The sequence below is a fragment of the Lissotriton helveticus genome, chromosome 5_1 (genome assembly GCF_964261635.1).
Source record: "Lissotriton helveticus chromosome 5_1, aLisHel1.1, whole genome shotgun sequence".
Classification (NCBI taxonomy): Eukaryota; Metazoa; Chordata; class Amphibia; order Caudata; family Salamandridae; genus Lissotriton; species Lissotriton helveticus.
This window is the reverse complement of record NC_136065.1, coordinates 2,045,581,968-2,045,604,853: the sequence shown is the minus strand read 5'-3', so window position 1 is coordinate 2,045,604,853 and position 22,886 is coordinate 2,045,581,968. Positions and strand designations below refer to the sequence as shown.

General features: G+C 43.9%; 1 protein-coding gene across 1 annotated transcript in view; it reads right to left on the bottom strand.

Annotated features, from left to right (window-relative positions):
- LOC144756251 (kelch-like protein 24) overlaps window positions 1–17,225 on the bottom strand; it is a 79,312-nt gene extending 62,087 nt beyond the window's left edge. Inside the window, exons 1-2 of the mRNA XM_078645889.1 lie at window positions 16,769–17,225; window positions 7,270–7,632 (exon numbers count right to left, since the gene is read on the bottom strand). Coding sequence (XP_078502015.1) covers window positions 7,270–7,632; window positions 16,769–17,152 — 747 coding nt within the window. The 5' untranslated portion in view covers window positions 17,153–17,225. The remainder of the gene's footprint in view (window positions 1–7,269; window positions 7,633–16,768) is intronic.
- Between the last annotated feature and the right edge of the window lie 5,661 nt (window positions 17,226–22,886).

Genomic DNA, 22,886 nt, shown 5'->3' with positions numbered 1-22,886 from the left:
ATGTCCAACCCACCATAGTGGATTCAGCGAAATCCCTAGGCATAACTCTCGACTCCAATCTCAACATGCAGCATCATATCAGCAAGGCTACTAAGGGAGCGAACTTCCAAATCAATACCCTGAGGAAACTTAAACCCTTCCTACCAGCCAAAGATTTCCAAACTGCAGTACAAGCACTAGTTATCCCGCGAATTGAATACGGCAGCACCGCCCTCTGCGGTCTCCAGTTAACCACTACTGCACCCCTAAGAGCCTCTCTAAACGCTGCAGCGAGACTCATCACTGGGTCAAAAAAACTCGCATATCTCCCCTGACTTGAAATCACTGGACTGGCTGCCTTTTGAAGCCAGAATACATTTGAAAATCGCCTGCATGACACACAAGGCTCTACACCTGAGCTCTCCCGGATACCTCACTCAGAAGCTGTCAATCTCTGGCGGCTCTAGAAACACTAGAGGAACAAACAATCTTCTGCTAAAACCTCGAAGATTCCGGAAGGAAAAAAAACGTATAAACGCTCTCTCTCAGGAATGGCACCCAGGATCTGGAACTCACTCCCTCCTGAAATCAGGCTCATCTCCTCCATCACACTTTTTAAGAAAGAAGTAAAAGCTATTTTTATGGCCAAATACACCCGACCTATTAGCTTGGAACTGGAAAGACTCTACACCGATCTGTATTATTCTGTTCGAACTCTATGTCCATGTCTTTCACATGTATTATCGACGCTACTGACTATCTATGCACACATTTAACTGTAATATTTATATTATATATTATTGATGCGATGTACTACTTTGCTCCCTCACGTACCTACCCTTCCCACTTATTATGTTTAATTTCACTCTCTTGTTGGTATTACCGGCTTTGTAAAGCGCTCTGATATCTGCAAAGATCTTGTTCGCGCTATATAAAACTTTCAAAATAAATAAAATAAATAATCCTGGGTACCCCTGTGCCTCTACACCCGGTCACTGCCCTGCTAGGATTAGTGGGGGATGTTGAAACACCACATTGTAAACTTCTGCTTTTGGGGCTCCTTTTGTCCGACGTCAGGTGGCGTGCAGGTGGGGTAGGGGTCGAGCGCCCAAATTTAAGAGCTGGATACATGACATGTCCACTTGGCAGGAGTACTTGCACATTTATGCGGAACTACAGAGGAAGTCACAACCGAAAGATATTTGGGGACCCTTGATTGCTTATCTAGCAGGGAGGCAAGGGAGGGAGGAAGCGAATGATGAGGAGCGGGATGAGAATGCACGAGATGACTGATGTGTGCGCGTGCCGGAGGATATGGGACTGTAGTGATGGGGGGCTGGTTGGTGGGACTGGATGGGGGGTGCGAGGGGGAGGGGGTATGGGTTGGCATGGTGATTCTGCATATTGGGGGTAGGCCGTTTACCAATCAAGGACATGCACCGATCCACTGAACTATGGACTCATGTAGGATCGCAACCAAGAACTTTCGTATCTCTGATTGCTGAACTCTCTTTTTAAGTCGAATAAGGGGAGTTGAGGAGGGAATGTTGGGGAGGGAAGGGAAGGAGGGGATTTATATAAGAATGTAAACTGACCGTATGGGGAGATGCTGAAGCCCTGTTCATGATACCGGATTATACTGTGTTGCTTATTCTGGTAAAAAAAAGCTATAAATAATTTTTTTTTTAAATAAATGGGACAAAATATAAGAACACTCCCGTAAGGAATATTATAAATATTGCATTAATAAGCAGCACCAGTCACCAATGAAGAAAGCAAAAATAGAATTTTATATCAAGCCAATTATGAACTATTCAAGTGTCTCAAAGGAGCTCTAATATTTCAAAGGTGCTCCATAGTCCGGATGTAGTTGTGCTCTCAAAATCTTTGCAAAAATGTAGCTATTGTTTGGGACACTTAAAGCCAAAAAATGTAATCTGGGTAAGCGACTCAAACAAGGTAAAGCGGTTACCATAGCGAAACTTTTAATAACTAGACATTAAGGCAAGCACCAAGTTCCCTCATTGATGTTTATCTTGCATGGTGGTTGTAGAGACAGATTACCTAGATGCTGGGTTTCTTGATCCAGATTTTTAATAAATCTTTAGACTCCAGAGATGTGCTGACTTCACGTTATGTTATGTTAAGTGCATTTATTACGCGCACAGCTGCTCCAGCAAAGGAGCGTCCTGGCGCAAACAAGGTAACAACATAACACAGCTAAAGGATGGAAAACTAAAAATACAGCAAGTTAAAGAAATAAAAAGGTCTTGACGGCCCTACGGAACGATAAAAGATCATCATGGGCACGAATCTTTGAAGGAAGGGAATTCCACAGAGCCGCAGCACGTATTCGAAATGAGCGGCCGCCAGCACGGCTGAGCTTAAACCTGGGAACTACTGCAAGTTCAAGGTCCGACGAACATAGAGAGCGGGCCGGGACATAGGGAGACAGGAGATTCAAAAGAATCTGGGCAGGGGAGCCCTTGAGGATCTTGTATGACAAACAGAGTACTTTGAATTGGATCCTCTGTTTAATCGGCAACCAATGGAGAGAGCGCAAAGTGTTGGCAGCGGAACAGAACCTGGGAAGGCCCACCACTGCCCGAGCGGCCGCGTTCTGCACACGTTGTAGACGGGTGATTTCGGCCTGATTTATCCCTACCAGGAGGGAGCTGGCATAGTCGAGCCGAGAAATCACCGTCGCCTGTACCACCAGTTGCCTAGTCGAGGCATCAAAGAATTTTAGCACAGGTCTTAGGCCTCGCAGGATGCCGAAACAGCAAGCGGCAGTTCTCTTTGTGTGGCAGACAAAGCTAAGGGCCGGATCTAACCACACCGAGATTTTTTATCTCCGAAACCGGGATCGGGGTGGGACCAAGCTCTGAGGGCCACCACCTATCACCCCAGAGTTCCGCTTGCTTGCAGATGATCATGATTTCCGTTTTTTTTGCGTTCAGCTGGAGACAGTTGGAATTCATCCAGCTGGCAACCGCCCGAAGTCCATTCTGGAATCTTGGGGCATCCAAATAAGAATCCCCGCTGAGAGTGACCGCCAGCTGAGTGTCGTCAGCGTATGACACCATGGTCATACCCCACTGCTTGACGACCTCAGCCAGCGGCCTCACGTAAAGATTGAATAACGTGGGACTCAGCGAAGATCCCTGAGGGACCCCAAGATCCAGAGGATAAGATTTTGACTGGTGGGGCGGAACGGCCACGCGAAAAGATCGATCAGCAAGAAAGGAGCGGAACCACTGAAGCGCAGGGCCAACGACGCCAGCTTCCTCCAGGCGCTGCACAAGAATCTTGTGCGAAACGGTGTCAAAGGCGGCGCTAAGATCTAACAAAACAAGCGCCGCCGTTTGACCCGAATCTAGCACAGTGCGTAGGTGTTCTACCATGAAGAGGAGGGCCGTTTCCGTGCTGTGCCCAGCACGGAAGCCGTTCTGCGTGGCGTCCAAGATATTGGCCCGCGAGAGATGGTCAGAGAGAACGGTGTTCACATGAGCCTCCACTACTTTTGCCGGCCACGGAAGAAGCGATATTGGACGATAGTTCTCAGGTTTTCCCGGGTCCAGAGATGGCTTCTTCAGGATGGGCATAACCACTGCCTGTTTCCACTTGGCAGGGACCACCCCTGATGCAAGTGAGATATTAATCAAGGAACAGACTGGCAAAAGATCGAAATATGCCGGATCTCTAAACAAAGTCGGTCTTAAAGGGTCTGCCGGGGACCCAGACTTAATTTGCTGAGCCAGTTTCTTCAAGCTTTCAGATGGAAGGCAGGGAAGAGAGTATAAAACATCCTGCACTGGGGGGCTACAAAGCCCTCCGCCAAGGGGCATAGCAGTGGGAAAGGCTCGGTGGATAGCTTGGACTTTCCAAAGAAAAAAGGCCGCCAAGGTTTCGCAATGTGAAGTAGAGCACATTGCATTCACAGAGGGCTTTTTTGCCACCAGCTCTTTAAGAGCCTTAAAAATAGTTTTAGATGGATTGATGCTGTTGCGGAATTCAAGAGCGTAAAATGCTGCGCGAGCTCTACAAACTGCGCGATGGTAGGTTTTAATGGTGGCCAGATACAGGGCTTTTTTGCTGGTGTCATAAGTTTTGCGCCATTCTCTCTCAGCACGTCTACACGTGCTTTTCAGCGCGCGCAGAGATCCATCATACCAAGGACTGGGGTCACTTGATCCGCATTTGCTCAGAGTTACCGGAATGAGGGAGTCAAGGGCCCGGGTGACCCATTCACAGAAACGGTCATAGCCCGTTCCCACAGTGTCTAGCGGGCCCAACGGGTCCTCAGACAAAAGGCGATGAAAATCCTCAAGTTTTAATTTATTCCAGTGTCGTCTGGGTACAACTCGGGTCATGGGTTTGAAAGAACACTCATGCAGTGGGCACTGGATCGTCACTAAGAAATGGTCCGTCCAGGCCAGAGGAGTGGGGGTTAAAACCCTTGCCTCTGCAAGATTCGTGAAAAAGGGATCCAGGATGTGTCTACAGTAGTGAAACAACTATTCAACCTCCTTCCTTAAATATTTACGTTGTTGGCAATTATTGATCCATCTTACTACTCCTATTCTTAGGTAAAGTCCTTTGGTCAACTCACAAGCTTTATTGAATCCAATGACATTCTCAGCCATCATGAATTGGGCTTTCATATAGGCAGAAGCACAGAAATGGTAGTAGAGTTGGTCTTGGATGGCCTATGTGCAATAAAAAATAAAGGAGTGGCTGCCTTGGTCCACCTGAATTTGTTAGCAGCTTTTGGCACCACTAATCACACTATTTTACTCTATAGGCTGACATTGGTATCTCAGTTATCAGCCGGAACATGATTGCCTCTATTTTGGTTTTATACCTCTGGTTATTACACTTTTTGTGATTAAGCCAGGAAGTGCAGCTGTGGACTTCCAAGCCTCTATTTTGTCTCGTCTGCTATTCAATATTCACACATTGCCATTGGACAAACTATTACGAGTCAAGAACTGTGCTCTACATGTGAACGGATGACGCACACACATACACAACAGGTTTTCCAAATGATAAAAATGTCTCATGTAAAGATGACCAATGGGCCTGGTGTAATTCCCTGTCCATTATTCAATGGAGGATGTCGGCCAATTTTATAAAATAGAGGTGGCTCAAGTCTTGTCAAAGTAGCTGTCCACCATTACATTTCTGGCCAGATATTATGGGCAGTGGCCTACTACAAGTGAATTCAGTTTGTAACCTTGTTAGGTATATTGATGCCGATTTATCACTAAATACCAAAGTCAAAAACATGGCCAAATCTTGCTTCTGGCATCTTAAAAATATTAAAATCTTTCCTCCCTTTCACTGTTTCCTATCACCACGTAACAGTAATGAATGCACAGATTCAATACAGATTGGATCATGTCAATGCCACCTATTTAGTCTCTCCAAAAAGTAGTTCGCCATTTGTTTAAATTAGTCCAGAATACCGATGTGTGGCTTATCTCTTACTCTTCTAAAATGACTCTTTACTCCAATTACATTGTCTACGTGTAGAAATAAAGAACTTTAAAACCATGACTATTATGCATAAGATTGTTCGTCAAAAACTCACCCAACTTTTTAACTTCCAGATTTCCGTAATGTACTTCAGTCAGAGAATTAGGATGAGCAAATACCTTTCTCCTTAACGTCCCAAAGTCCTGGACGTGTAAATTTGATGACCAAGCCACTCCTAGTGCAGCTGCAAATGCATAAAACTCTTTGCAATCTGTTTCGCGAGCCAGGCCTGGCCTCTTGTTTCAGGAAACTTGACAACTCATTTGCTGGGATGGAACATGAGGATATCTAAGTAGTCATTAAAGTATGATTAAGTAACAGCAGTTGTTTAGTGCCATGATGCTATACTAGCAGCATTTAGCAGAGAGTATGCCATTCTATTCTGTGTTCAAGAATGTCAGCAGAGATCCTATGATGACAAAGTAAAAATGGAATACTTGTATTCTGAATACACATTATAGGCATCTTTGAAAATTTCCTAAATAACTGTTTGTGTCCCCTGATTCTTGAAATTAAGCAGAGAGGTAACTTGGACTAAAACGAATGCCAACTATAAAGAGACCCAACTGGAGCTCAACTCCTTGTAGGAGAGATGAATCAGACTGCATCCTTTACAGCATGGTTCAGTTTTTCAAAATAGCCTAAAGTATAAAAGTGCCTAAGTAGGTATTGTCCTTTCACGGTTTTTAGTTTTAAAATTAGAAAATGGGTTATGGTGAGTAATTTTGAGTAAACAGAAAACTTTAATAACGAGCTGAGCTTTCACATGGCGTCTACCTTCCTCTTTCTACCCAGGATGAAGTCGAACTGCTGAATATGGAACTCGAGAAACAGGTTTGAGTCTATGCGTCCGCATAACATCATGGGATTCTGGGAAAATCGCTTAAGGCCTAAATTAGATGTTTGCAGACATGTTACTCCGACACAAGAGTGATGGATATCCTATCCGCTGAAATACATAACCCATATAGCATATGGGATTTATATTTCAGCAGATGGGATATCCGTCACCGTTGTGACGAAGTAACCCTTCCGCCAAAATCATGTCCTTAATCTCTCCATGCTTATTAACAATGCAGATAACCTTGTCTAATTTGTTTCCGCTAAGACATCTTCGCTTACTTACGCGCCATAAAAAATTATATTTCATTCATTCATTCAACTGGTGCTCGTGTAATGTGCTTCAATACCCCTGGTTCGAGTGTGTGCTACATTTCAAAAACTGCAGAAGAATGTCCTAAGAGGTAAAAAACAAAGCCTTAACCTAAGGAAAGACAAAAAAAAAGACACCCATTTGCCAGCGGAGTTGGACTGAACAGAGTGAAACCAGTAAACATGGCTAAATTGCAGCTTCCCTGCTTAAATTGTGTGATCTTAGGCAAATATTTAATTTCGCCAAAACTCTTTATTCTTCATGATCGTGTATCAAAGCACTTTCGAATAGGAGTTCAGCTGTATAAAACTATTGCTTTTAATAAGTGTTATAATATGCCCCATTAATGTCAAAGCTTCCAAATGTTAAAGTAATACTTTTTTTTTTATTACTTTGACGGGAGTTTAGCATATTTTACGTGGTTAGTTGTATAATTTAGAGAACACATTTTCATGGCTCAGCTCGTGAACGGGCCCCAAGATCCGAGCCAGACCCTTGGCTCCGCTCTCCCTATTAATTTGTTGGCTTGCCCACCTCATTTATTCAACTGCCAGCACCAATTTCCCAATCCTACTATTAGTACGTACAACAGCACCCACCTTCTCAAAGCTCTGTTTGCGCGACGGCTCCTTCTCGACCCACAACATGACTGCCTCAAAAACGGTCTCCTCCTTGGACACGTTGAGGTCATCGCTGGCCACTATCTCAGTTAGCTTGTCCCGGCACAGACTGAGAAACTCCTCTTGACGGCACACCCGGCCAAAGTGCTGCAGAATGTACTCAAAACTCTGACGCTGTAGTTCCAGGCACGAGTGGGCTTCTGCAAAACAGTGGATGCCCACACAGTTGGTCTCGTCCATCTGCTGGGCCATGAACCGGCAACAGGCCTCCCGCACAGCCAGCATGTCCAGCAGATTGGCGGCAGCCAGCAGGGCCTGCACATTTCCCTTGTTGATCACCACCTAAATAGAAGAAATAAATCTTTAGATACATATGTAATTTAATAAAACTAAACCAGACTTACAGCAGCGAACTAAACTAGTCAGCATATTAGAATTCAAAAAATGCATGACCAGTTGCATCACAGTTTTTGCAACATCCCACCAGATTCCATGGGGCAGATTTACAAGGAACTGACTCATCTGCATAGATGCGTCAGTTTCCTTGCGCCACTGCCAAATGTCCTTGCGCCACCATAGATGCAGCTTATTTACAATACAGTGCTCCATGGTGCAAGGATTAACAGATGCGTCAGAAATGATGACGCATCTTGCATCTGTTGGCACAAAAGTGACGCATTGATGGAGTTGCTCATAAAAGTGATGCAACTCCAGCACTGCGCCACAACAGATAGGTAAGTCCCATACAAAAAGCACTGCGTCATTCCTTACGCCTGGTCTGAGCAGGAGTAGGGATTTTGACACAGTTAAGGCGTAGAGTGGCGGCGCAGTGAAATGTTGTCAATTTCACTGCGTCAGTTCTACATGCTTTTTTGTGTTGGAACGCCTAGCCTGCATACATTATACCTGGCGCAGGTTTAATGTGATGCAGGGCTTTACAACGTGATGCATCTCCCTAGATACGTCACGTTGTAAATTGGCCGGATTGTTTGCGCCGCCGTTGCTTCAAAAAAAAAAGTGACGCAATGGCAGTGCTAGGGGCTTGTAAATCTGCCCCCCAAGTATATAAAGCACAACAGTCTCTAACCATCTCCAAAGATCCCCCGGAACACGGAGGTGCCCCAACACAGTCACTTGCAGCTATGGCACACGCAGAAACTGGAGAAGAAAATGGATATGGACCCCCATCTGCGGCTAGCACAGAACACAAAGAATTACAACCATCCTGTTGACAACAAAACCAGTCAGAGGCCATAGTCAACAGGAAACACACTGCCAAGACCCGAGGGGAGAAATAGGGGTCTTACCCAACAAATCTGTATACCTTCAACAGTCAAATGGAGAGGGGGCAACTCTGCGGCGCCAAGGCCAACTGAAACAAAGCAAAAAGTCACCAATATGAGTTTAAACAACGGGCCGAGAAGAGAAGGTACTGGAAAGATAGACAGGTCAAACCAGGAGTCAATGCTCAGAGCCTTTTAAAATCAATGATTGCCCCAGCTAGAGTCTCCCGGACAAAGGGACTCAGGACGAGGCGCAAGATTCAAAACAAATATCCCCCAAGTTGATAACATCCAAGGAGCTCTACCGTAGAGCATTAAGCAATCAAGTGGAAACTCAGCCCAAAGAAGAAACCAGCTACACACTTGAACCCATACCGATGGCCAAAGTAAAACAACATCTGCCGGCAACTCAAACATCAAGTAACAGGCAGCAAGAAATCGAGCCTCTGGTATTATATTCCCTCTACACTTCTAAGGGCCATCAGGATACTTTAAACCGAGGAAATATCTTGAAGGCAATTCCAAATCTTGCCAGTATTAGGTCAAAGGATCTACTCCCCATAGAGTTCATACACACCACCAATCCTCAATGGCCAGACAAAGACAACGTCAATCACAAGCAAAACTGCAGAGACAATCCTAGCAAATCTGGGCACATTCCAAAATTGGGGCATTGATATCACCCCTTACCAAAAACAACCTATCCATTTCCAACGCAAGTCCTGGACCAACAACACACCATGCACACTCAAACAGTGCACTTAGAGGTGCTCGGGCCGGCAGATCTCGACAACAGAGCGTTAGCAGTCAGTGGGATCGACAAGAAATATCACAGAGGGTAGCCGCTTCCACAAGGCAAGGATTTAATAGAAAAGCAATATCCCGTACTATAATCATACACACAGAGGAGGACTGACGCTACTCACAGGACGAAGCCCATAGGAGGGTAAAGGGGACCCAGCTCATTCTATGCCCGTGGACTATCAATGGCTTAGCAACAAAAATAGATGACACAGATTTCCTGAGTTATGTTAGAACCTTCAACATAATCTTGCTGCAAGAAACCTGGCTCACGGATACTCAGCACATTCAGGGCTACATGTGCTTTGCTACACCAGCAACAAGGACCGGTAGATTTGGACATCGCTCTGGGGTGCTGGCCACCTACGTTTCCACGAGTATACCTTCAGCAATTCTCACGGGCGCGACGTCAACTTCAATAATAGCAGTCACAATTATTATCTCCCTCCAGGCCAAAGAAACAGAGGTGTGCCTAATCAACTCGTATTTTCACCCTAAACGTAAAGTGAAAGACAAAAAAAAAAAAAAAAACTCACTTATCAAGTGGCAACGTACGCTACAGAGATGGAAAAAACTATTTATCTTGTCAGGGGACCTAAACCAATAGCTCATTGGTTCAGCTGAAGGAGAGGTGGTCTCTATTCAAAATGGCATCTTCAATATCCCCACACAATGCACTCCATTGCATGGAAGGAAAAATTGCTGCAAAAGCGGCCTTCTCGATAACACACCATGCACACTCAAACAGTGCACTTAGAGGTGCTCGGGCCGGCAGATCTCGACAACAGAGCGTTAGCAGTCAGTGGGATCGACAAGAAATATCACAGAGGGTAGCCGCTTCCACAAGGCAAGGATTTAATAGAAAAGCAATATCCCGTACTATAATCATACACACAGAGGAGGACTGACGCTACTCACAGGACGAAGCCCATAGGAGGGTAAAGGGGACCCAGCTCATTCTATGCCCGTGGACTATCAATGGCTTAGCAACAAAAATAGATGACACAGATTTCCTGAGTTATGTTAGAACCTTCAACATAATCTTGCTGCAAGAAACCTGGCTCACGGATACTCAGCACATTCAGGGCTACATGTGCTTTGCTACACCAGCAACAAGGACCGGTAGATTTGGACATCGCTCTGGGGTGCTGGCCACCTACGTTTCCACGAGTATACCTTCAGCAATTCTCACGGGCGCGACGTCAACTTCAATAATAGCAGTCACAATTATTATCTCCCTCCAGGCCAAAGAAACAGAGGTGTGCCTAATCAACTCGTATTTTCACCCTAAACGTAAAGTGAAAGACAAAAAAAAAAAAAAAAACTCACTTATCAAGTGGCAACGTACGCTACAGAGATGGAAAAAACTATTTATCTTGTCAGGGGACCTAAACCAATAGCTCATTGGTTCAGCTGAAGGAGAGGTGGTCTCTATTCAAAATGGCATCTTCAATATCCCCACACAATGCACTCCATTGCATGGAAGGAAAAATTGCTGCAAAAGCGGCCTTCTCGATGATCTAGAACATCTAAACCTCCGAGCATTAAACAGAATATTCCTGGGCTACTCTCCTCCAGTCGATTCATTTTACTCTGCAACAACAAGCTCTATATTGGACTACACCTTTGCAAGGCTCTTTCCGTTCCCATACATCCTATGGGTTCAGAATGGGGACAAGGGGACAGTGTGTCCATCGCCCTCAGGAACTTGTGTACAACAAACAAATTCTCAGGCCAAAGCTCAATCCAACTTTATAAATCTCAAGCATTCAATCAAGAAGACCATCTTGCCCATTGGGGACAGTTCATCGCCACATTACTAGAACATAGTTACTTTCTCCATAAAAGAAAACTTCCAGAAATCATGTCAATAAAACAAAATTCCAAAAGCCCAAAGAGTACAGCTTAAGTCCCTCCAAAAAAATAAATAAATAAAATTAAAAAATAAATAAATACAACTCTGCGAATGCTGAGAAGACTCCAGGAAATGTCAGCGCACGATTATTCTGAAGGACCAAAGGACAACACTGAAAAGACTGAATGGAACATTAGCAGAGACCAAGAGAATGCAACCTGGGCAAAACTCCTTTATGACACAATTGCAACGACAGTGCCCGCTTCTGGAAAAACATGAATGGGATAATCCACCCCAAAGGGAGGAAAGAAGGGGCATCCTGAACAAAACGGCATTCCACCTGCAATGTTCAAAGCAAAGTCTGAGGATTGGGCTGATATCCTGCAACCTCTCTTTTTGGAGGTCAGGCTGTTAAACAGAATACCGGAATCTGGGAAGAAGAAGAAGAAGAAGAAGAAGAAGAAGAAGAAGAAGAAGAAGAAGAAGAAGAAGAAGAAGAAGAAGAAGAAGAAGAAGAAGAAGAAGAAGAAGAAGAAGAAGAAGAAGAAGAAGAAGCAAGAAGAAGAAGAAGAAGAAGAAGAAGAAGAAGAAGAAGAAGAAGAAGAAGAGAAGAAGAAGAAGAAGAAGAAGAAGAAGAAGAAGAAGAAGAAGAAGAAGAAGAAGAAGAAGAAGAAGAAGAAGAAGAAGAAGAAGAAGAAGAAGAAGAAGAAGAAGAAGAAGAAGAAGAAGAAGAAGAAGAAGAAGAAGAAGAAGAAGAAGAAGAAGAAGAAGAAGAAGAAGAAGAAGAAGAAGAAGAAGAAGAAGAAGAAGAAGAAGAAGAAGAAGAAGAAGAAGAAGAAGAAGAAGAAGAAGAAGAAGAAGAAGAAGAAGAGAAGAAGAAGAAGAAGAAGAAGAAGGACTGGTTTTCACAAAATGGCAAGCACATCAACAAACATCCTCACAATCGCTTTACTAATCGACGCAGCAAAAACCTCTAAATTACCTTTACACCTATGTTACATTGACTTCAGTGCTGCCTTCGACACGTAGAGAGGGCAGACTGTGGGGGAAACTGGAGCGATGGGGCATACCACAGCCCATCTTAAACATTCTGTCACTTCTACATACGGATACCTGGGTGCAGGTGAAACTAAGTGACGGCACACACATCGCCTCGAAAGTTCCCACAACAAGAGGACTGAAACAGGGCTGTGCGATTGCACCAACCCTGTTCAATCTATTCATGGCCGACCTTCCGAAGGCGCTCGATGCCTCAACTCCCATTCACACAAGATAGGAGGAAAAACATTGACCAATCTTATGTATGCGGACGACGTAGTTCTGCTTAGTCACACTTACGCTGGCCTCCAACATCTATTTACGGAAATGCAGAATTACGCTACAGAAAACAACTTAAAAATAAATCTGAGTAAGACTCGGACAATGTCAATAAACAACAAAAAAACCTGCATAGGAACTGGTTCCTGGGCGGCACTAAACTTGACTCAGCTCAACAGTACAAGTATCTAGGAGTCACAATCGACAAGGAAGGGTCGTTTAAGTGCCAGAAAGAGGAAATAAGAAGGAAAGGACTGTTGATAACTCTATAGATGAAAAACCTTGTGAATAAATTGATGGGGCAGACTTTGACCCCGCCTCTGAAGGTAGTCCAGGCTAAACTTCTCCCCTCGATAGCCTATGGCAGCGAGGAAATGCGGGGAAGAGACACTAAGGATCTGGACAACATACAGGTCAAAGCATACAGAACCATGTTCTGCCTTCCGCCCTTTACATCACCTGCTCAAATAAGGTTGGAGTTTGGTCTTCTACAACAAGCCTTAGCCAGGTATGGCTTGTATATAATTTGCTGGCATAAGATCAGAAAAACAAACAAGATGATGGACGGAATGTTGCACAATGGCAAAATATTCACCCCCAGTGACAGATCTGGGTTTAATCCATCGTTATTTTGCTCACCAAGCCACCCCAGTTCAGACATGGCCATATGCAAATCAGTCTTGACCCTGTGCCTCATGGGAACAGTCCAGCCCGAACTGCCAAGCCATGTCTTTCCTGGACCGGAATCAAGCATGTAGGCTGTGTAACATCAAGCAAGGAGATATTTTACATCTAATAATCTGCTCATGCATGGAACTGCACCAAGAACAGCAACAGCTCCTAAAAGAACCTCTCAAGCAGAAAGTCACCCGCACCATGAGAAGAGTAATGCTGGCCTGTCTAAATCCGGAAAACATACAATTGAATTGCGATTCTCATATTTACATGACTAGAGAATCTGGATTTCATTAAAGACTCGGAGGCTGACATTATGCTGGAATTCATGTTTCCTTGTGGATTTCAGCGACTGGAAGCTGAATCCTTGTGTCTTCAGGACCCTGAATCAGATCTGGGGTCCCCTAGAGGTGGATCTTTTTGCAAGCAGACTCACCTCCCAGCTTCCGGATTATTTCAGCTGGATGCCCGACCCGGGTGCTCGGGCATTCAACTCCTTCCTCCAACATTGGGGCAATCTCCGGGGTTATGCCTTCCCTCCTTTTTCGATGATTCAGCGAGTACTTCAGAAGGTGAGGCACGACAAATGTCTCCTCCTTCTAATAACCCCTTTCTGGCCCTCCCAGGCCTGGTTTCCCACTGCTCTGGAATTGACTTGCAGCATTCCCTTCCTGATCCCTTCACTGGAGGATCTCCTCGTAGACTCGGACGGTCGCGTTCATCCTCTTATCCTCAATCGGAGTTTATCCCTTCTTGCCTGGAAGGTGTCAGGAGATCTAACGAGATCTCAGGTCTTTCGAACTCAGCTTCAATCCTCCTCAGGGAGTCTTGGGCACCAGGCACCCATTATAGATACAATAGAATCTGGAAACTCTGGGTTTGTTGGTGCCTGGAAAGGAACCTGGATCCCTTGGAGGCCCCTATTGTTGATGTGACTAATTTCCTGGTTGAACAATTCGAGAAGGGCCTTAGTTACAGGTCTATTAACTGTTTTAGATCTGCAATTTCTGCAGGTCATTCCCTTATTAACGGTAAGTCCATTGGTAAAAACTTCATTATTTGTAGGGTCATGAAGGCTATTCGTATCAAAAGGCCTCCTAGACCCAAATATGACGTCCTTTGGGACGTTGACTTGATTCTTCGTCTCTTCTCTGACTGGCCTTCTAATTCTCTCCTTAACAGGAAGAATCTTTCTCTTAAACTGGCTACCCTTCTATGCCTTGTTTCTTGCAGAAGGTCTTCAGACATTCGTTCCCTCGATATTACTTATCGTTCTTATAACCCTTTTGGTGTTAAGTTTGACGTCCACAGGAGGACAAAAACAATGTCTGACTCCATTTTCTATCCTCGCTTTGACCTTCATCCTAAACTCTGCGTTGTGGAGTGCATGAAGGAGTATGACCGTAGAATGTCTGGACTTCGTCCAGTCGGCGTTAATCAATTGTTAATTTCCTTCGTTAAACCTCATAGAGCTATTAGCTCCCCCTCTATTGCTAGATGGATTAAATCTGTTATGAGCTTAGCTGGAGTCGATTTGACCAAATTTCAAGCTCATTCCCTTAGAGGCGCTATGGCTAGCAAATCACTTTGGTCTGGAGGTAGGTTGGATGACATCTTGAAAGCTGCTGACTGGTCCAATGCAGGTACCTTTGCTCGTCATTACTGTAAACCTATCCAACACATGTCTGATGCTGTTTTAGGAAGCTTCCAACATGCATAATGTAGCCTCCGGTCTTGTTATGAAATTGCGATTCTCATATTTACATGACTAGAGAATCTGGATTTCATTAAAGACTCGGAGGCTGACATTATCCCCCCCTCCCTCCACCGGAGGCGTTTCAATTTTACATTTTTCCATGTTTAATTTATTGTAATGGTGTTTCAATTTTACCATGTATAATTTATTGTAATTTATTACAATGCTTTCTGCCTTGTTTAACCTTTGTGACATGTTTGGATTTGTTTCCTTTGGGCTTCTTGGACTAATTCCTTTGTCCTTTCAGATGTTGCCTGATCCTGTATACGTCTCTCAAGAGAACGTCCTTCCTGGATCGTCCTTCCTGGGTTTCTTCCTTCTACGGTCAAGTTTCGTGACGTCCTGCCTTCCATCTCCTCCGTTGCGGAGTCTTCTACTCAAGCCTTTGAACTCTTCTTGAACTTTTCTACTTTTTTCCTCATTTAAAAGAGGCTGTGTGTTGTTGGCTCATGGCTCTTAGCTGTTGCCTTTGTTCTATTTTGGAACTGTTATATTGTGATGCGGCTGCTGGGATCTGCATTAAAGATTTATGCTGATTTGTAAAATTCCTTATACTGGCAGAACAAAAAATGCCTAAAATACAGAAAACTTGAAAATCAATCATAACACTCTGATGCCGCAGGTCGTCATGAAGACTGGAAGAGGCCTTGCCTGACCACACGAAGGACAGACCACCTGCACTATAATGGAAACGTCGCAAGAAGCCCCGATAATATGAACAACATATATAACACGATCTTGGTCAATGGGCAAGCACGGCTGGATCAAAAAACCTGTGACTCTATCCTGCAGTACCCAGTGAACTAAGGACATTCATTAATATCACCATTTTTATTTCGGATTTTAAACTTGTAATGAACCTTCCCTACCTCTGGGTTTTAACAGGATTTCCTTTTTATAATTATAGCGCTTAAAAACTAGCAAAGGCGGATGAAGTTATATTGAATGTTTGGCTAAATTTGTATTCTTTTAAGTGTTAATCCTGCAATAGTTTTAGTTAACTATGCAATAATAAAGAAACTGTAAACTGCCCCCAAATATGTGAGGGTCGAGGGGGCAAGTGGCGTCAAGAGGACGGACTTGTGAGTTAAGTCTTGTTGCCTTCCTAGTGTTACCGATGGGTGATGTGCATGTCAGATGCGTGCATCAACTTCCTAGTGCGCAGTAGCTCTCCGTGGCACCAAAGTCTGGCATCTGTGTGTTATACTGTTATGTGGTGTGCAGAGAAGCGAGGCAGCCAACACAGCGAGGTAATGTATTACAATTACATAAATGTATTAAGGTGCAATGATGCGCGGGATAGATTAACAATAGTGACTGCGTTAACAGAGGAGACCTTACATGAATCAAAAGAGTATACGAACAGAAAACAGGGACCATCAGAATTTTTGAATAGCACAGACAAGCCGATATCGTGTACCCTATGTCAGAAGGGTGCCTCAACAAGACCTGGTTTACAGCCCTACCATCAAACCCAATGGTTACTTTAACTTACTTATAACTGTTTGTATAATAAGTTAGCACTTCATGGTTAGTACTATCGGGTGAAATCCCAGTTACTGATGAATACCTACTCCCCGACTGCCTCTGTAGCACAGCCTAAAAGCCATCGGGAAAAGATGCATGGGTCAATAGTGCGTTTGCAGCTTTATCCTAAGCACAAGTACTCGCAGTTACTCTTACAGTATGAAGAGCAAGGAAGTGGCATAAAACGCATGGGCAGCAGGACAATACACATCGGTATACAATACGCAGCGCATGCAAGGCAGGCAGGTCTGGCTGGGGCTCCACCTGGGCCGTGTAGGCGTAGTCCACCAGGGCGCCGATCATGGCCGGCTCCACCCCGTTGATGGCCACCCGCTCCTGCTGCGCCTCGGCCAGGCCGGAGTTGGAGAACATGGCCCTGAAGTAGGAGCTGCAGGCGGCCAGCACCAGGCGGTGGCACGGGAAGTCGTGGCCGCCGCAGCACAGCACCACGTCGCAGAAGGAGCGCAGCAGGCGCAGGCTGTTCAGTCCCTCCAGCACATGCAGCGGGTGCCGCGCCTCGGTGAGCAGCAGCTCCTCCTCCTGCCCCTCCTCTCCGGAGGCTTGCGGGGCCGGATACTCCGGCTGTGGGGCCGGATACTCCGGCTCCGGGGCCCTGGCGGCGGAGCAGTTACGCGGAGCCGGCTCCATGCCTCCACGGGTGCTGCCTCTGGTGGAGTAGTAGCTGTCTTTTTTTGGTTTTGAAAGGCCACTTCCCCTCCCAAACGACGTCACTTCCTGTTCGCTTCCTATTTTCAATGGCTGCGCTGATTTCGCGTCATTTCTGTGCTCATTAGTACAATTGACTCCATCGACTGGAAGCCTGGGGACAGCGTAGACAGCGAAAAAAATCAACCGACCCCGCCCCGAATTATTTCGCAATTCTATAAAATCAACAGCTTTAAAATATCTAACAATTTAAACGTTGCTTTTAGTTATCCTGTCTAAAAACGAATGCATCTTTCAATTTTATTTATTGAATTCGAACAGCATAGCTGCCAAGGTTTCAGATTGCTATGAGTGACATTTTCATATTTTCTGTGTAATTATGAGTGACATTGCAACGACTATGAGTGACACTTTCCCGCAAGCAAAATGAAGCAGTGAAGACGATGGAATCATACGAATGTCAGAAATTACACTCATTTGAGCTTAGCTGCTAATGTTTCAGATTGCTTATGTGTGAAATGTCTTAGATTCAGTGGAAAGACTGATAGAGCGCGCAGGTCACCCGACTATAAATTTTACCATATGCACACTTGGGCCCATAAAATTTATTTACCACATTTATTTAATCGGGTAACCTACACTCTACTACCAGTAACCCAGATTCCAACATCTTCCTATACCTCTAGGCTTACCAATTTTCGTCCTTCCGGTGCCTATGATCACAACAACTCAGGGAGCTAGCTGTGAAAGTAAGCAGTCACAAAAAAACTCATAACATTTATATCATTTTGCTCTCTTGAAAATAACCACAAACTCGAGAAGTTTTTGAAAACCTTTATCTAGTTCTCGTCCATGTCAGAAAGCATAAAGTTCACAACAAGCAAACTATCAATAACTTGAATCATGAAAAGTGTATAACTGCAAAAAATAGATTATGCCAATCATTTAGAAGTCTAAAGGTTAGGTAAGAACATGGAACATGCTAAAAAACTTTCAGCAAGGTTTAGACTTTTAATATGGAAGGTCTAAAGGACGGGAAAAATAAGGAACATACTAAATATCAAAGTATAAATGGTTCAAAGGTTTGATAAGGAAAGAACGTGAGCTGTAATGACGAAACTGAGTTTACCATATAACTATAGGGATGGGTAAGAAAATGGAACACACTAATGATTCAGGCTAATCACTTCAGTTTGTCTAAAGGAAAGGGAAAAGAAAAGGAACAATCTATGTTTTCATGACCAAACGTTCATTATTTTGACTTAAAGGAGGGTAAAGAAATTGGAACATGCTAATAAACAGTTAGAATATCAGGCTTTATCTTTTATTCATAGATGGGGAGGGTAAGAAAAAGGAACATATGCAATTATAACTTTAGCAAGATTTCAGGGAAAGGTAAGAAAAGAACGCAAAGTGTTTCCCTCACAGATTTATATTTACCTAGAACCGTGTGGAGACCAACCCTGGCCACGGGTCAGTCAAGGATAGTAGAACCCCAAGGAAAAGATTGCCAGTAGGCCAGCAGGTGCAGTATGGAAACCAGGACAGGAAAACCAGATTAGGATCAGGACAGGACCACCAAAGTTGAGACCAGCACCCGCAGTTCAGTTGCAACGCCTGCGCTACACCCTCACTGCAGCTATCAGTCAAAACCCCGATTGGGTTATCGATTTCCCCAGCAAAGTGCTTCGCCAGCACTTTAAGGTTCTGAAAACCCCGATTGGGTTTGTGAGTCTGTCTGACAGAGTGCTCCGCAGCACCTCTGTTTCTTGATCAGCTATTGAGAGCGTTGGGTCAGTGACAGGTCAGCTATTCGGACAAGTCGGACAAATTCTATAGCTAACCCTAGGCTAGTTATACTGTTTTCAGGTCAGTGTACCTCCCCCCAAATGTTGCAAGTGTAAGGATCCTCAATTTCGATTGGACAAAAGAAAGGACAGGTCACCACACCACCTAGGATTTGACTTTCTCAAGCTCAATATTTGCATTTTCAAGACCGCCCATCAAACTTCAGGTTCTCATGGTGTACAACAATACATGTCCTATTTACAAATACAATGTATTCATCTAGGGGTCGCAAGGTGCAGTTCTCATGAGCCTCTTCTCAGTCAGTCAGCACCTTGGCAGTATTTCAAAGGTCATCTGCTTCGGGAGACTCGCAGAACTTGCGCAGACTCAGTTTCAGCAAAGATGGAGTACAGCAAGGGTAAACGGCCACATTTCGTAAGGTACCATGAAATGGAAAAGAAACAGTTTTAAAACTCAGAATAAATGAATGCACTGTATACCATGAATCCCTACTCTATACCCATTACTCTATAATACCTATTAGCCTTAAGGATTAGGCCGAACGAACAGCATAGCAAAAAACTGCGGTGCAAGCTTCAGGCATGTGAGAACACAAAGCAGCCATTTTAGCTCAAATGCGCAAGTGCAACAGATTCCCACCAGAACTGCGAGTACGTCACGTCACATGGGTATGACCGACGCATGCGCAGAAGAAATTCCCGCGTAGCAGCAGCCATCTTAAGTAGCAAGCGTATTAGGATTAGTAAACACATAAGCAAGCGTCACTCTGATACCCAAATGTCAGAATAAAGGGAAATTAATAAGACAAACAGGTTGATTATTTTAATTAGGGTTATTCGAGGATCATGAATACAAGCAAGGCGCTTTACGTGCGTATCCTTGCTCCATCAATCCCCTCTTTGATGATATTTTATATCATCACAATTAATGGAACCAGATGGCAACTTGTCACATCTCACCCATTTCAATTTCTTCAAACTTTTCGTTGATTTTTTTCTCAACATCTTTATTAGGATGAGAATTTTTCATCCTTTTATAAATCTTATTATTCAATTCTTCTAATTCAAGCTCTTCAACATTTCGTTTCACACCTCTTTTTCCAAATTAGTAATATTTCTCACATATCCTTTAATTTCCACACTTTTGTCAGGAATGTAAGTGCAACAATGTTGCGCTTTCAACATTCTGCAGACTCCGCCCTCTTTTGCCAATAACATATCAAGAGCAAGTCTATTTTGTAAAACCATTGATCTGATCGCAATCATTTCGGTATTGACCATCAGGAACCCTCCAGCAGTGTCAGTTTATAACCGATCTACTACTGTGGACAATTTGCAAATTCTGTGCGTATTCAGAGTCACTCCCACTGCAGGTATCAATGCACTAAAAATATCACCTACTATTTCTCCAACACTTTCTCTTTTTCTACGTACTAATTCATTAGTTATTTCAGTGCTTTCAGTGATTTTCCCCACATGGTATATCTTTGGGAAGACAATACCAAAGTAACAACTCCCGTACCAATGGTCGGGCAATTTGAAATAAGCCTTGTTTCCACATATATAATAAATTTCAGGAAACACAGGTTCTGACCCATCTTTGAAACCCCAACCCCCAATTATCTTGTAATTGTGTTCGCATTCACCGGAACCAATGAATATATTGTTATAATAACTGGTTATTTCCCTTTGAAGACAAAGTTTCCCCTTCTTTTCGAAATCCAGCAACATAGCAGCATTAGCCCCACCATTTGAGGTGCTCCCTATGCTTTCAGCCCATTTAGGAATTTTCTGATTTTTGTCTTTTGATTGATTGATTGATTGTGGGTTTCTAAAGCGCTAGAATCGACTCCCGAAGGAGTATCTCTGCGCTGTAGACCACTGGGGAACCCGTCCTGGCTTTCCCTGTGAGATGGTCCCTACTGGGTATCTCCAAGGTGAAACCAGGCATCCTCGGTGTATGTGGGGGGCCGTTGTGGAGATGAGGCAAGCTAATGCCCAGAGTTGCCGAGTGTGATCCCTGGTTAGAGTATGCACCGAGGCGAGAATTATCGAGTCCGCTGACCCTGGTCCACGACCCTGCCGCATCGGGGATAGAACCCTGGTCCTGGGCCGTTCTCTGCTTCCGGGTCTGCCGCCTCTAACCAGTGAGCCACACCACTCTGCTTTCTTTTGGAAACTCTCTCTTCTTTTCTCTACCATATTCAAAAACATTTTCTTTTTTTCGTGTAATGAACAGGTCAGGTTATCTTTGTGTGCGTCATCTATATTTATTTTACCTACAGTTAGAAAATATTCACTCATGTATTTGGCTACATCTCTAGTAGTATGTACAGGGTTCAGGTTTCTTCGCACAGGAAGTTCAGAAAATATCACATCAAAATTTGAATAATAATACTGTAAAGGTCCTCTTCTATAGAATAAACTAGCTAAAATACTACAATAAATTCCATAGGTTAAGGGTAAATGGTGATAGGTCACGCCTTCAGCAACCGAAGTAGGCAGCTTCATACAGACATAACAGTCGTCTATTTTCATAGCTTCTACATAATGTACTAACAGGTTTCCAAAAACATTTAAATGAGTTTTGTTCTTGATTCTGTTATAGTGTAATCCTTCCTCATCTGGTGCTTCTAAATCTATTTTTGTTTGTCTAAGGCCTAGTGCCTTTTCCGGAGTATCTACGCTTTGTGGTGTATTTCTAGTCTGGAATTCTTCAGTGTCTTTTGGCAATTGATTAGTAGGGAACAGGTTTGGGTCTTTACTCATCATAGAAGGAATGGCTATTGTTAGTCCTATCCACAGTATAAGTACTATTGCTATACTACATAAACATACCTTGCAGCATGTTTTTAAACAACCTCGTCTCGGTCTCCCATTCACAGAGGAATCAGACATTTTGACTCTAAAGGAGTTTTAACCCCTCTTTGTAACTTGGCACAGCTTGCTTACTCGGAGCAACTTTCAGGCTGGCTTCGCTTCTTCGTCAATCTGATCAGTAATCAGTTCTTCATCACTTTCGTCACTTATTTCCAGATTTTCAAATTCTTCCAACACAAAATAAGTCCATTCAGGACTCTGATACTTGTTATTCAGTCTTTTTATTCGGGCACTTCTTCGCTTTGGTTTTATTGCAGCTGGGTCAGTTTGACTTGAGACTTCATTTATCTGCTCTGGTTCTTCATTTATTGTCTTTAGTCGCAGACTCAGTCTCTTTACAAATCTAGGTACCGAGTCCCCTTTTCTGAGTCTTTTAACTGGCACTGTCTCTTGGCTTTCTTCAAAAACTCTTTTATTTTCATTCAGTTGTGGCACATTTATTTCAGAACCGTCTTCTGTGTTTCTCCCTAACTGACTAGGTCCAGGTCTTTCATCCGTTTCTTCTGCCTGGTCCCTAAACTGACCTTGTTCAGGTTTATGCTGATTTTGGCTTTGTTCTGTTTCGATTTCTTCTTCCTGAACACAATTGTCTAGTCCTATCTGGTCCTGTTCAAGCTCTTCGAACTCTTGTTTTTCTTCCGCTGAACCTCTGCCCTAATTTCTATCTGTCCCTCTTCTGGCTCAGGAGTTCTTGGAGGAGTGTCAATTACCTGTTCTCTCCCTATCTGGTCCTCCTCAGAATCAGATTTGACTTGAATTTTGATGATCTGAGTATCTTCCTCTACACCTGTCTCGTCCTCACTATCCCACTGTCTATCTAAATAGATTTGTCTTCTGGTTCTTATAGGATCTATAGTCAGATCGACTATTGGGACCCAATCATCTTGACTGGAGCTCGGTTGTTCTTCTTCAGCTTCAGACTTGACTCCATGTAAATAGGATGCTTCCACTGGACCCCCCAAAGTACACAATGAGTAGGCGGCGCTTAGGTCTCCTTCCTCATGTCTCATGCATAAGCCGTCTACAAA